The sequence below is a fragment of the Nicotiana tomentosiformis genome, chromosome 1, assembly GCF_000390325.3.
Source record: "Nicotiana tomentosiformis chromosome 1, ASM39032v3, whole genome shotgun sequence".
Lineage (NCBI taxonomy): Eukaryota > Viridiplantae > Streptophyta > Magnoliopsida > Solanales > Solanaceae > Nicotiana > Nicotiana tomentosiformis.
In genome coordinates this window covers 134,054,902-134,070,046 of record NC_090812.1, presented here as the reverse complement: position 1 = coordinate 134,070,046, position 15,145 = coordinate 134,054,902, and the positions used below count along the sequence as shown (strand labels likewise).

General features: G+C 38.8%; 1 protein-coding gene across 1 annotated transcript in view; it reads right to left on the bottom strand.

Annotated features, from left to right (window-relative positions):
* Positions 1 to 14,547, bottom strand: part of LOC104102340 (F-box protein CPR1-like) — a 35,460-nt gene extending 20,913 nt beyond the window's left edge. Inside the window, 1 exon segment of the mRNA XM_070201293.1 lies at positions 13,719 to 14,547. Coding sequence (XP_070057394.1) covers positions 13,719 to 14,462 — 744 coding nt within the window. The 5' untranslated portion in view covers positions 14,463 to 14,547.
* Between the last annotated feature and the right edge of the window lie 598 nt (positions 14,548 to 15,145).

The following is a 15,145-nucleotide window of genomic DNA, read 5'->3' as shown; positions in this document are numbered from 1 at the left end:
ATACCAAATAGTAATATCATATACCTCGTCATCTGAAACCGTCTATGTTGCCTATGAATTTAGGATCTTCCTTTCAAAACCGAATCGCGACCTTGCACATGCAATATCAATCCTACACAACACAACATACCTGATATGCCATCATATGAAAAGTACAAAAATCTCAAATTCAACCTTGAGTCCCAAGAAAAATACACTCCCGATCAGTCGGAAACCTTCCATTGGATCTCATCTAGGAGAAAAAAATCACAATACACCACATGCTCCACACACCGGTAGGAAATTATACTCCTCGAACCGTGGTAGAGACCATTGAGAACTCTCCGAAGTCCATTTGCACATAACCAAGCTATCAGAACCGAATATCTCTAACTCAACCCAGCCACGCAGGTCGCCATCCTCAAGAGCATTGCCACGAAACACCTATAGAGACTAGCCACATCATAAGTACCCAAAGATCTGATTATATCAATCACTATGCTGATCCAACCTACTACCATGTTATCCTAACTCTCCGAGTTCTTTCCGAATTACCTTCAAATTTATAGTTCTCCTCGCCATAATACCACAATACTCAACCAAAACTCTCCACACAAGAGACTGTAGTATAACACCACAATGACCTAAGGCCCATAAGCTGCTGACTTCCCTCTTAAGCACCCCAAAGCACCACAACCGAGACACCCACTCTACAGAGACCTTATGTGAACCTAAAATTGTTTCCTTCAGCTTCTTGATACTGAAATGCATAATCCACAATGATAAAAAAAGAAACTACATAGTTCTCGACACCATCCAATGCAAATATCGGATCCTAGCCATATACCAATCCGAAATTCTCAATTGCTACATATAATTCTTGAATCCATTAGAACCATTCTCGAGAGTCATCTACTCTACTCAAATCTCAATTAAACCGACCAAACGCATCGAACGATATGTTCCCCATTAGCACACCAACACCCAAGGGAGTAACCCACACTCCTAAGCAACCGTGCAATTTCCTACTTCATGTACAATACATCCTTACCGAATAACCACTCAATTATTTTATGATTCCCATATACCCATAGTGTAATACAACCTGTATCCAGAAATTCCCTTATTCGAGTCATCCTCAATCTCAAACCCTGCAGCTATAACTGATTCACCAGTATACCTCAAAACCGAACCCAATACAACGCATAATCGTGCAATCAACTCGTAAATAGCAGACTCCCCCACTTGGTTCAAAGCCATAGATCAAAATACACAATAACTCACAATGCCCATACTCTATTACTTCCATAATACCGCGGTGAGATTCAACTAAATCCTTCATCAGCTCATGCAACACAAACCATCTAGTACCTCAAATCATCTACAATCTAGCATTCATCCTCGTGATGGTTAAGCCAACTCCCTCAAACGATCCAAACTCAAATTGCAACATATCTAATTCACTAGTAAAGGAGAACTCTCTACAAATCATCATAGGGATCACACAACCTCAAGACACCTCGTAGGAGACAACCCACCTGCTTTGCCTCAAACTGACATCTCCCAATACCATTCCCTAGTCATCACTACTACACAATCACTTTTTCTTCTCGATTGTAAACTCATCAACAAGACATGAGAATCTACTTTACTCCACAACTAAATAACATGAGAGATCACTCAACACATCCATAACTAGAGACCATACACCAAATCAAGATAGAAATCAAACACCCAATAGTCCTTGCTACATCCCAAGTAAACTCTTCTCGTCACATTCGAACAATCAGAACACATCTTGCAGTCTCATCATACTCACCACATAGTCATCCAATCACAAATTCCACTAATAGGGGCACCAACAGTCCTATAAGTCCCGAAAGCACGTGCTCACACAATCGAAATCTCTATGCTCAAGCTACCGTCAATACTCGGCCTCAAGTCCTCCAGACTGGCCCATCATCAGCATGCCAAAATCACATCTCGCACCTCAACCATAGAATCACAAGCTGTCGGCGCACAGCTGATACCGAGCGCTCATGTGCACATGCGAATGCGTGGAAGGAATTCAAAGAGTTACGCTTCAAGCTGAATTAATGTCGCACGATAAGGAAAGAAAGATGGGAAGTATATCCTAAATGTCCTGTAGCCTCTCGAAGATAGGTATGGACGTCATCATACCGATCCGCAAGACTCTACTAGAAATGATAGCATCAAGGACAAGGATAGAGTTTTGGAAGCTCCAAGGCCATTTACAAGATCTCAAGCTAAAGAGTTACACTCTAAGATTGCTAGACTTCAGTGGCAAATAAAGAAGCTTTTAATTGTAGAGGAAGAGCTCAAGCCCAAAGTAGATGAATTATCCAAGTTTTAAAATTATTTGGTGATCCAAATTGAAGTCCAAGAGGAGGAAGATTGGGCCACCAAATCAGCCCTTGAAGTCCACCAAAGGGGCTCAAAATGAGCTTAAAAGAGGTCCAAAAGAGGGTATTTCAAAGGGAGCCCAATTGGAGTCCAAATCAATGGCCCAAACTAGTAGTTTTAAGATCCAAATCTGCCCCAAAGGGATTTGGCCGCCCCCACCTAATTGTAATGACTTTTCTTACTCCTTAGCAATCACCCTACCTAATTGTAATGACTTTTTATGCCTTAGCAACCACCCTACCTAATTTTAAAGACTTTTTGTGCCTTAGTACTCCTATAAATAAGGAGTTCTTCTCATTCATTGAGACACTTCATTATTGATTAAGTATATCACACTTTGAGAGTTCTTTTGAACCTTTGTTACTTGTGCTTTGAGATTTATCTTTCAACCTTTACTAGTTCATAGTTCAAGGTAGTAAGATTACTTCTCTATTGTAATATCTTTGATTCCTTTGTGGTATTCTTAGAAGGCGATTAATACTAGTTGTTAATTGTTGTCTCAAGTTACTCGTAAAGCGGTCAAGATCCGAATCTATTATTTTGATTTGCTTTTAAGTAAAGGCGTTTGATTTTTTCAATAAATCAAGACGTTGTTGCTTTGATCTTATCAAGGCTATAGAACCTGCGTTCTTGGAAGTTCTGGGAATTCATTCCTCGAATTTTCCCATATCCTTTATTTTCTGCCCTTTAGTGCTAGTTGTTCAATTCCTTATTGTTATTGCTTCCGCATTTACTTTTCAAATTCTTACTCTAGTTTGGATTCCCGACCTTGTCGTTATCAAGTGGTATCAGAATGGTTCTATCAAGGTTTCGTTCTTGAAAATTTTGGGGATTTCTTGAATACTAAGAGCTAAAAAAAAAAGTTAAAAAAAACAAAAAAAAAAACAAAAAAAAACAAAAATCAATTTAAAAAAAAAATTGCTTGCTCTCTAGGAACTTTCTTTTGTATCTAATTTGTTTCCAAAAACTATTAAAGGAAACAAGGAGAGGGGATCCCAGATTTCAAAGATAAGATAAAAATTCAATTTTTCTTACTCTTTCTAATCTAAATATATAATCATTTCCTTTTTGTTCGTGTCTTGTTTCAACCGAGCCTAATAGTTCTAGGATTTGGTTCTTCTTTTATTTGTTCCCCAAAAATCTATATTTTACTACTAAGAACTTTATACGAGTTGGGTTTAACTATAAATCTACAAAGTATTTCGTTCAAAGGTTATTTCGAAAGAGAGAAAAAAAAGGGCAAAGTGTGTGTGAGAACAATTGAGGAAAAATTCAATTTTCTGATACAGTTTAATTATTTAAGATATCACATACAGGTAGTGATGATGAACGAAGGGTTCTTCAAGAAGCCGAAATCAAAGCAAGAAATGATTTTACCTTGCAAGCTATGCATCAACAATTCGAAAGGTGGAATTTGCAACTCCAAGAGATGAGGGACACCATTGCTGAGCAAAATGATACAATAGCTGAACTTAGAAGGGAAAATAATGTTAGGCCCCAAGCTAGGAGAAATGTACCCCTTGCCCCCATTGTAAATCAAGAAAACCCAATAGATGATTTTAATGATATCGATTTTGATAGGGTGGGAAGAGATAGGAGGGGACAAAGAGGTAGAGTAGAAGATGATAATATAAGCAGTATAAAGATGAAGATGCCATCTTTCAAGGGAACAAGGGATCCAGACTTGTACCTTGATTGGGAGAGAAAGGTTGAAGCCATATTTGACTGTCACAACTACTCTGAGGGTAAGAAGGTTAAACTTGCTATTGTTGAGTTTTCTGACTATGCTGCTATTTGGTGGAAAAAGCTTACTAGGGACAGATTGCAAGAAGGACAAGCACCAATTGCTACTTGGGCTGAGATAAAGAGGGTGATGAGAAAGAGATTCATACCATCACACTTTCAAAGGGAGCTACAACAACGCCTTCAAACATTGAAGCAAGGGTCCATGTCTGTGGATGAGTACTTTAAGGCTATGGATATGGCTATGATCCAAGCTAATTGTATGGAGGAAGAAGAGGCTACAATGGCTAGGTTTTTAAATGGTTTAAATAAGGAAATAGCTGATGTAGTAGAATTACAACAATATGTAACAATAGATGAGTTAGTTGATTTGTCTGTAAAGGTAGAAAATCAAAATAAAAGAAAGCAAGCTAGCTCATGGAAAGGTCGGTCAAACACCATCTCCAAGAAGCCATGGTCGAATCAAGAGATGAAGAGTTCTTCTAGACCTCAAGAAGACAAGGATAAAGGTAAATTTGAGAACAAAGAGGGAGGTAAAATCTTTAACCCTAAACCTTTTACACCTTCTAGTTCTATTCAGTGTCATAAATGTAAAGGAAGGGGACATATGATGCATGAATGTCCAAGTAGAAGAAACATCATTCTTAGTGAAGATGGAGGATATGAGAGTGAAAAAAGTGAGGGAGAAGAAGAGGGAGATGTGAGTAATAATGATGATATAGAACTACCTAATGATGGCATGATTGGGGTAGTTAGAAGGATTATGACTATCAATTTGGGAAGCAATAGTGAAGAACAAAGGGAGAATATATTCAATACTAGGTGTGGGATAAAGGGGAAAACTTGTTCTATGATCATTGATAGTGGTAGTTGTGCTAATGTGGTGAGTTCATACTTTGTGGAAAAATTGGGACTTGCATGCATGAAATACCCTACTCCCTATAGACTCCAATGGTTAAATGATAGTGGTGAACTAAAGGTAAACAAACACTGCATGATTTCATTCAATGTTGGTAGATATGAGGATGATATTCTTTGTGACATAGTCCCTATGCAAGCTTGTCATATCTTACTGGGTCGTCCTTGGCAGTATGATAGGAATGTTTTTCATGATGGAAGGAAGAATAGATATTCTCTTGAGCTAAATGGCAGGAAATTTACTCTTGCACCTTTATCTCCTTCTCAAGTGTTTGAAGATCAAAAGAGATTAAGGGAAACAATGGGAAAACCAAGGGGAGGGATAAAAAGTGAGCTTGAGGAAAAAGAAAAGAAAGGAGGCCAAGAGTTGGAAAAAAAGAGAGATGGCCGAGAGAAAGAGAGAGAGGGAAACAATTTGAGAGAAGAGATAAAAAGGGGCTTGAATGAAAAAATAGAAAGTCTTGGTGAGAGGAAAGAGGCTAAGGAAATAAAAAAAGAGAGTTTTTATATAAAAGCCAAAGAGTGTCTAAATGCAAGAAAAGAGGGGTTGCCCATAATATTACTTACTTACAAAGAAGTTTTGATTAATTCTGAGTTACTAACTTCTTCGTTGCCAAGTAGTATTTCTTCACTTTTGCAGGATTTTGAAGATGTCTTTCCTCAAGATATTCCTAATGGATTGCCACCTTTACGTGGCATTGAGCATCAAATTGATTTCGTGCCTGGATCACAAATCCCAAATAGGCCTGCTTATAGGAGTAATCCAGAAGAGACAAAAGAGCTTCAAAGGCAAGTTGAGGAGCTGCTTGAGAAAGGCTTTGTGAGAGAGAGCATGAGCCCTTGCTCTGTTCCCGTCCTATTGGACCCAAAAAGGATGGAACTTGGAGGATGTGCGTGGATTGTAGAGCAATCAACAAGATAACGGTAAAGTATCGCCATCCTATTCCTCGTCTTGATGACATGTTGGATCAATTACATGGATCCAAAATCTTTTCTAAAATTGATCTAAAAAGTGGTTACCATCAGATTCGAATGAATCCTGGAGATGAATGGAAAACTGCTTTTAAGACCAAATATGGGCTTTATGAGTGGTTAGTTATGCCTTTTGGCTTGACTAATGCACCTAGCACTTTCATGAGATTAATGAATCATATCTTTAAGGATTTTCATGGAAAATTTGTTGTGGTATACTTCGATGATATCTTGATCTTTTCTAACACTTTAGAAGAGCATGTAGAACACCTAAAACAAGTTTTTGAAGTTCTTAGAAAGCAACTCTTATTTGCTAATCTTAAAAAGTGTACTTTTTGTGTGGATCGTGTGATTTTCTTGGGTTTTGTGGTTAGTTCTAAAGGAGTTGAGGTTGATGAAGAGAAAATCAAAGCAATAAAAGAATGGCCAAAACCTAAGAGTGTAACTGAAATTAGGAGTTTTCATGGACTTGCTAGTTTTTATAGGAGGTTTGTGAGAGACTTTAGCACCATTGCTTCTCCTTTAACTGAAGTTATTAAAAAGGATAAGATTTTTACATGGGGGAAATAACAAGATGATGCTTTTAACTTGTTAAAAGAAAAGTTATGTTCTGCTCCATTGTTACAATTGCCCGATTTTTCTAAATCTTTTAAAATTGAATGTGATGCTTCTGGCAAAAGAATAGGTGCTGTTTTGATGCAAGATTCTAAACCTATTGCCTACTTTAGTGAGAAGTTGAGTGGAGCCACATTGAACTATTCCACTTATGACAAAGAGCTATATGCTTTGGTAAGGGCTTTAGCCACATGGCAACATTACTTGTGGCCAAGAGAGTTTGTCATTAAAACTGACCATGAATCCTTGAAATACTTGAAGAGTCAAGGTAAGCTTAGTAGAAGGCATGCTAAGTGGGTTGAATTCATTGAAACTTTTCCTTATGTAATTTCTTACAAACAAGGGAAAGAGAATGTTGTTGCGGATGCACTTTCAAGAAGGTATGTCTTAGTTTCTACCCTGACTTCTAAATTGATGGGTTTTGATCAAATCAAGGGACTTTATGCTAATGATGTTGATTTTGGCAAGATTTTTGCAGATTGTAATTTGGGTCCTTTTGAGAGGTTTAACCTCCAAGATGGGTTTCTCTTTAAGGAAAATAAGTTGTGTATCCCTAATTGCTCTTTACGTGAAGTATTTGTAAGGGAAGCACATTGTGGAGGGCTTATGGGTCACTTTGGAGTCCCAAAGACGCTAGACATACTTGCTGAAAAATTCTTTTGGCCTGGAATGAGAAAAGATGTTGAAAGAATATGTGCACAGTGTTTGGAATGTAAACAAGCTAAATCTAAAGTGTTACCACATGGTCTTTACACGCCACTACCTGTTCCTACTTCACCTTGGATTGATATTTCTATGGATTTTGTGTTAGGTTTGCCTAGAACAAGGTATGGTAAGGATAGTATATATGTTGTGGTAGATAGGTTCTCCAAAATGGCTCGTTTTATTCCTTGTTTAAAGACTAATGATGCTTCACATGTTGCTGATCTTTTTGTAAAAGAAGTTGTCAAATTGCATGGTATACCTAGAACTATTGTTAGTGATAGGGATGCTAAGTTTTTGAGCCACTTTTGGCGTGTATTTTGGGGGAAGTTAGGCACTAAATTGTTGTTTTCTACTTCTTGTCACCCACAAACTGATGGAACAAACTGAAGTAGTTAATAGAACCTTAGGAAACATGTTGAGGGCTGTTTTGAAAGGTAAATTAACTTCTTGGGAGGCTCACTTACCTATGATTGAATTTGCTTACAATAGAACAATCCATTCTTCTACAGGTATGTCTCCTTTTGAGGTTGTTTATGGTTTTAATCCCTTCACTCCCCTTGATTTATTACCATTACCTACTAATGATATTGTTAATCTTGATGGTAGGACAAAGGCTGAGATGATGAAAAAAATTCATGAACAAACAAGGCTTGCAATTGAGAAGAAAAATGAGCAAACTGCCTTGAGAAAGAATAAGGGTCGAAAACAAGTAATTTTTAAACCTGGAGATTTAGTTTGGGTTCACTTTAGAAAGGAGAGATTTCCCTCCAAAAGGAAGTCAAAGTTGCACCCTAGAGGAGATGGCCCATTTCAAGTCCTTGAAAGGATTGGAGACAATGCTTACAAGCTGGACCTACCTGGTGAGTTCCAAGTAAGTGCTACATTCAATGTTGCTGACTTGTCTTTGTTTGATGTAGGATCGAATTCGGGGACGAATTCTTTTCAAGAAGAGGGGAATGATAGCATCAAGGATAAGGATAGAGTTTTGGAAGCTCCAAGGCCATTTACAAGATCTCAAGCTAAAGAGTTGCACTCTAAGATTGCTGGACTTCAATGGCAAATAAAGAAGCTTTTAATTGTAGAGGAAGAGCTCAAGCCCAAAGTAGATGAATTATCCAAGTTTTACAATTATTTGGTGATCCAAATTGAAGTCCAAGAGGAGGAAGATTGGGCCACCAAATCAGCCCTTGAAGTCCACCAAAGGGGCTCAAAATGAGCTTAAAAGAGGTCCAAAAGGGGGTATTTCAAAGGGAGCCCAATTGGAGTCCAAATCAATGGCCCAAACTAGTAGTTTTAAGGTCCAAATCTGCCCCAAAGGGATTTGGCCGCCCCCCCTCCCCCCACCTAATTGTAATGAATTTTTTTACTCCTTAGCAATCACCCTACCTAATTGTAATGACTTTTTATGCCTTAGCAACTACCCTACCTAATTTTAAAGACTTTTTGTGCCTTAGTACTCCTATAAATAAGGAGTTCTTCTCATTCATTGAGACACTTCATTATTGATTAAGTATATCATACTTTGAGAGTTCTTTTGAACCTTTGTTACTTGTGCTTTGAGATTTATCTTTCAACCTTTACTAGTTCATAGTTCAAGGTAGTAAGATTACTTCTCTATTGTGATATCTTTGATTCCTTTGTGGTATTCTTAGAAGGCGATTAATACTAGTTATTAATTGTTGTCTCAAGTTACTCGTAAAGCGGTCAAGATCCGAATCTATAGTTTTGATTTGCTTTTAAGTAAAGGCGTTTGATTTCTTCAATAAATCAAGACGTTGTTGCTTTGATCTTGTCAAGGCTATAGAACTTGCGTTCTTGGAATTCTTTCCTCGAATTTTCCCATATCCTTTATTTTCTGCCCTTAAGTGCTAGTTGTTCAATTCCTTTTTGTTATTGCTTCCGCATTTACTTTTCAAATTCTTACTCTAGTTTGGATTCTCGACCTTGTCGTTATCAAGAAACTTTCTCATGACTCGTAGAACCTATGAACCTAGAGCTCTGATACCAACTTGTCCTAGTTGTGATGGCACCTAACCCAACCCGCTAGGTAAGCCAATTAACAACTATCCAATTCCAATGTTATTTAATAAGATAATTAAGTAAAGAAATTATCTGAATCTTATACATTTCCCAAGGACTAATAGTACAAATCATGAACTTCTAAGAATAGAGTTAACAAAGCTGAAATGAAGTAAATACATCATCTATTTGAAAAGTACATAAACAAAGTTTCATAGATCTAAGGCTACCATGAACAAGAGGCAGCTACAATCGGAACGCAGGTACATCTTCAATTCCGGCTCTCATCAATCACAGCAACATCAACAGTTAATATCTGCACGCAAGGTGCAGAAGTGTAGTATGAGTACAACCTGCCCCATGTACTCAATAAGTAACAAACTTAACCTTAGGTTGAAAGTAGTGACGAGCTAACACGAAGGTCGAGTCCAACACCAATATTCCACAACAGTTCATAACAGCATAGTACAAGTAATAAAAGAGATATCTCAGAAATAAAATTCTTAGTTCGTTCACAGTTCGAGAAAAATAGGCATTTCTTTTCAAGTATCTCAGTGAAAACCCAAATCTTTTACCGAAAATGCCAAAATACGTGTAAGTTTGAAAACTGTGATTTTTCCCAAAACTCCTTTCAATAATAAGTAAGATGTTACATTTTCAGATAGCATGAGGAAAGTACGTCCCTATGCCTACATGTCAAGATACAAGTAAAATCATAAATGTAACCAAAACCAGGTAGCCGAAGGAAATGCATATTTATGCATGTATCTCAAGTACGCATGTCAAATGCAATGCATCTCAATGATGAGCTCATGTACTCACACTCTCAGAGTACTCAATCTCACTGTTTCAGATTCACTCTCACTATGCTCAATGCTCAGCACACTCAATCACTCAGCGCATATGACCATAAGGCTCGTTGCGGCGTGCAACCCGATACATATATAATAGTCGACTGCGTTCACTCGGGTGTGCAAACTCTGGAGGGGCTCCTACAGCTCAAGCGCTTTAATCCTCACGGACAACTCACGTGCTATAGTATCAATATCCTCACAAACAGGCAACCGGCCTCACGCAGTCATCAATCTCTCCATCCTCACTCACGGGCTCACAATGTCATGAAACTAGCCCGACAACAATGATATGATGTATCAATAAATAACAACTGAGACTAAAATATGAGTTGAATGCATGAATATGACTGAGTACGAAATATCAATGAAGTCAGTGAAATGACAGCAAGAAACGACCAATATGGGTCCTAGCAGTATCGTCATAAAGCCTAAACATGATATCTAGCATGATTGAAAACTCAATTACTTTATCACACGGTGAAAACACGGACATTAACAAAGTAGGACCACTATACAATTCCATAGAAGTAACAGAGTCCCAATTCACATGGTGCACGCCCACACGCCCGTCACCTAGCATGTGCGTCACCTCAATACCGATCACATAACACGTATTACGGGGTTTCACACCCTCAGCACTAAGTTTAGAAGAGTTACTTACCTCGAACAAGCCAATACCAATGCCGAGCAAGCCAAGCAATGCTCCAAAGATGCCATCACGTGCGTTTCGACCTCCGAACGGCTCGAAACTAACCGAAAAAGATCAAATCTTGAATCAAAGGCCCAAAATTGGCCAAACACCTAAACCGGGCCCGCACCTCAGAACCCGACAAAATTTACAAAATCCAACAACCTATTCAATTATGAGTCCAACCATACTAGTTTTACTCAAATCCGACTCCAATTCGATGTTCAAAAACTCAAAAATTCACATTATGGAACTTTAGGCCAAAACCCCCAATTTCGACTTTAAAATTCACAATCCAATTATCAAAAACGAAGATAGATTAATGAAATATAATCAAAACAGAGTAGAGCACACTTATCCAAATTCATATGGTGAAAATTGCTTCAAGAATCACCTCAATCCGAGCTCCAAAGCTCCCAAAAAGAAGAACGAACCAAAACCCTCGATAATATAGCTTCTCCCCAGCGATTCCGCATTTGCGGACAATTCGTCGCATCTGCGACCACCGCTTTTGCGGTAAAACTTCGCTTCTACGAAAACAGCCTGACCCAGCAATCCCTCGCACCTACGGTCTTTAAGCCGCTTCTGCGATCGCGCTTCTGCGCACTTGAACCACATCTGCGGTTGCACAGGTGCGTCCAAGCACCAGCACCTACGATCCTCACGCCCAGCTCCCTTCACGCTTCTGCGACTATCGCACATGCGCAAACCAGCCGCATGTGCGATCACACCAGAACCAGCTTCTTAGCAAAAATCCAAAAAATACAATGAAATGATCCGAACCTCGCTCGAAACTCACCCGAGCCCCTCGGGACCCCGTATGAATATGCCAATAAATTCCATAACACAATACAGACCTAATCGAGGCCTCAAAACACACATAACAACATCAAAACGACGAATCAAACCTCAACTCGAAATCAATGAACTTTGAAACTTCAAACTTTCAAAACTGATACCGTCCGATTGACCTTAAATTTTGCACACAAGTCTTATTCGACATTACGGACCTGCTCCAACTTTCGGAATCGGAATCCGACCCCCATATCAAAAGTCCACTACCGGTCAAACTTTCCAAAATTTTAACTTTCGTCATTTCGAGCCAAATTTAACCACGGACCTCCAAATCACAATCCGGACGGGCTCCTAAGTCCAAAATTATCTAACAGAGCTAACGAAAACATCAAAATTCCAATCCGAGGTCAAATGCTAAAAAGTCAAACTTGGTCAACTGTTTCAAATTTAAAGCTCCCTAGTTGAGAATCATTCTTTCAAATCAGTCCCGAATAACTTGAAAATCAAAACCGACGATTCACATAAGTCAAAATATATCATACAGAGCTACTCATGCCCGTAAACTACCGAGAGAAGTTCAAATGCTCAAAACGACCAGTTGAGTCGTTACATATTTCACTTCTCGGGAAATGGCATGTCCTCGGCCGAGATCAGATCTGAGGTCCTTATTCGGACAAAACGGCCCATCCAGCCGTAGTCCTAAGCCTCATCTATACTCGAGAACGGGGCCTTACTGGCACGGCAAAGGTACCACCTAATATTTATTGGTCCAGTTGCAGTCCTCTTTAACCTTGGTGAGGAGATCTTCGGTTATTGTGCATATGTATCTCGAGACCGGATCGCATCGACCCGATACCGAGAAAGTCATTTCAACCTTGAAATAGGCAACGGTAGGCCATCATGTTGGAACAAACTCCTCAAGGTGAAGTTCCGTCGCAGCCCCATCGCCGGTGGGTCGTGATGAAGAAGCGACCTCCTTTTGCGGTACTGTTTTAGAAGTTTTTGCCATTGTAAAACAGAAGAAAAGGGAATTAGGAAGGTATGCGGTTTGCTGAAGGTTAAAGAAATTTGGTTACAAGAATTGCAGTAAAGGGATTTTTGAGAAAACAAGAATGAGAGGAGCTTTGAACGTAAAGTTTGAATGAACAAAAATTAGGGTACTTATAGCTTGCTGGTGACGGTTCAGAACCCGTAGTGGCTGACCAGCAACTGATAGGCATTTAATGCCTTGGTAACTTGACCGACGGATGTTTCGGGATCTGTTTGTCGCTTACATCATAACCGGGTGTCTCAATGACCGATCATCGCTTACGTCATGGCCTATCGAGACGGGATTCGGAAATTCATATTGTTTCTTATCATCTTCTCTTCGAGAAATGAGGGACTATCTGTATACGTTCAAAACAGGGCTCGCCCCTTGCATGACTGATCGAGACTGGAATGTGATAGATTAAGGTTCGACCTCGAATGATATCGAACCCAGGTGCGAAGTTATATCATCAAGCTCGAGACCCCGGGACCGAACAAGATCGAGATAAGGTGAGATCGAGGGAAATTTGCTAAGCCGGATAATAGAAGGATGAACTATCCGCGATCGGACGTGGATCACGGTGGAGATCTCGGCACGTATCAAGAATAGGCTGATTAATTAGCCAATAATGAGATTTCATACTTCATTTAGAACTGTATCAAGAGTAGAACTCCCCTACTATATAAAGGGGCTGATAATTTGTAAAAGACATCACATTTATGCAACATAAAGCAATATATTGTCTTTTTCTAGTTTTCATTATCTTGCGACTCTGTTCTTAAATCAGTTGAAACTTCTCTTGGTTCAAGGGTGATCGAACTCGAGGGCCAAGGCTATTCAATTCATTTGGTTTGGATTTATTTTTTTATCGTCAATTTTAATATTATTATATTCTCTTAATTAGTGTCAAGTTATATCACGTATCCTTAAAACCACGTATAAATTCAATTATTATCCGTTTTCAGGATAAACAAATGTCAAAGCAAAGGATTTCATAAGTTAAGTCTCCAACTGCATACCAATGAAAGGCTCCATGATGAAGCATCTCGAAACATGGATTCCAAAAGATAGTAGGCAATTGGTGATCCACATGATCCAAATCTCTCCAAGAACCAATGCGCAAATCATAAACCTCTACTTTCTGCTCTTTCTCCTCGGAACCCCAGTCAGTATCGAGAAAAACTTCTGAAATCCTGACAAACTTGTAGTGATCATTCCCAATCGAATCAAAACCAAACCCAATGCCACCTATAAAGTAGAGATGATAACCCTTTGAACAAACAAAAGGGCTAGGTGGGACTAGCATGTAATTTTTGGTAGCTGCATTAAATGAAACGATAACCTCATTATCAGTCAAAACAATCAAACCATCACAAGGGCCGACAAGTTCATTATAACGATAGTAAGGAGTGAAGGTAAGACATGGCAGATCCAGATCTTGTGAACCGGGAATAAGATCATCGTAATCGTCACTAGAAAGAATAGACAGCACATTTTTAAATCCTTCGGTTTCTACTCTGAAGGAGCGGCTGAAAAGAATGAATTCATTTTTGGTGGTTGTGCGGTTGAGATGACTATTGATAAATGTTGAGGATTGTATGAGAGTGTACCAACTTTTGGAGATGAATTTAAATCGTACAAGAGATTTCACTGAAAACCTCAAGAGTATATAAATTGCCACATCTTTAGGTAATTTTTTCATAATTCCATCCAAAATCATTCGTTCTCTACAAAGCAATGGTGAATGACGTTTGCTTGTGTTCTAAAAGCCTAACACCAACAAATTATCTCCTTTGAATTGGACGCAAAAGCTTATTCCTCGCATATTCGCCTCCCCAACAAATTATCCGCCTAACTTGCATCGTGATTTTGAGTTTTTCCGAAATGCAAAATTCTTCATTTCGCATGGAGTTCTCCTAAAAGGTAGCAAGGGAGTATTGATTCATTGTAGAGCCACTCCACAGTAGAAATATGGGTACATTTGTACATAGTGGTGGAGGCAGGATTTTCGCTAAGAAGGTCCAAAAAAAAAAGGTTAAAAAATTAGAAGAGATTATGGCCAGTGGAAACTAAACTAAAGGTTTTGAATCCCCTTGACCACTGAGCTATGCTTTTGGTCTATGTCAAGGAGATTCAAAATATAATATATTGAGTTAAAAAAATCGATTTTGCCGTATACGGTGTAATTTTTCGGTGAAGCGGGTTCGAGTGAACCCCCTACTGCCCCCTAAATCCGTCTCAGTTTGTACATACGATATTTCTTTTTATTTTTTTAGTGTTATGAAATGTAGCTCAAAGTAACAATATAAAACGAGAAGATAAGTAATAAAATAAAAGAAGAAGAAATAACTTTCTTATTCCATTAAGTATTCAAGTGTGTCCCATATCACATTTCATTCCTCT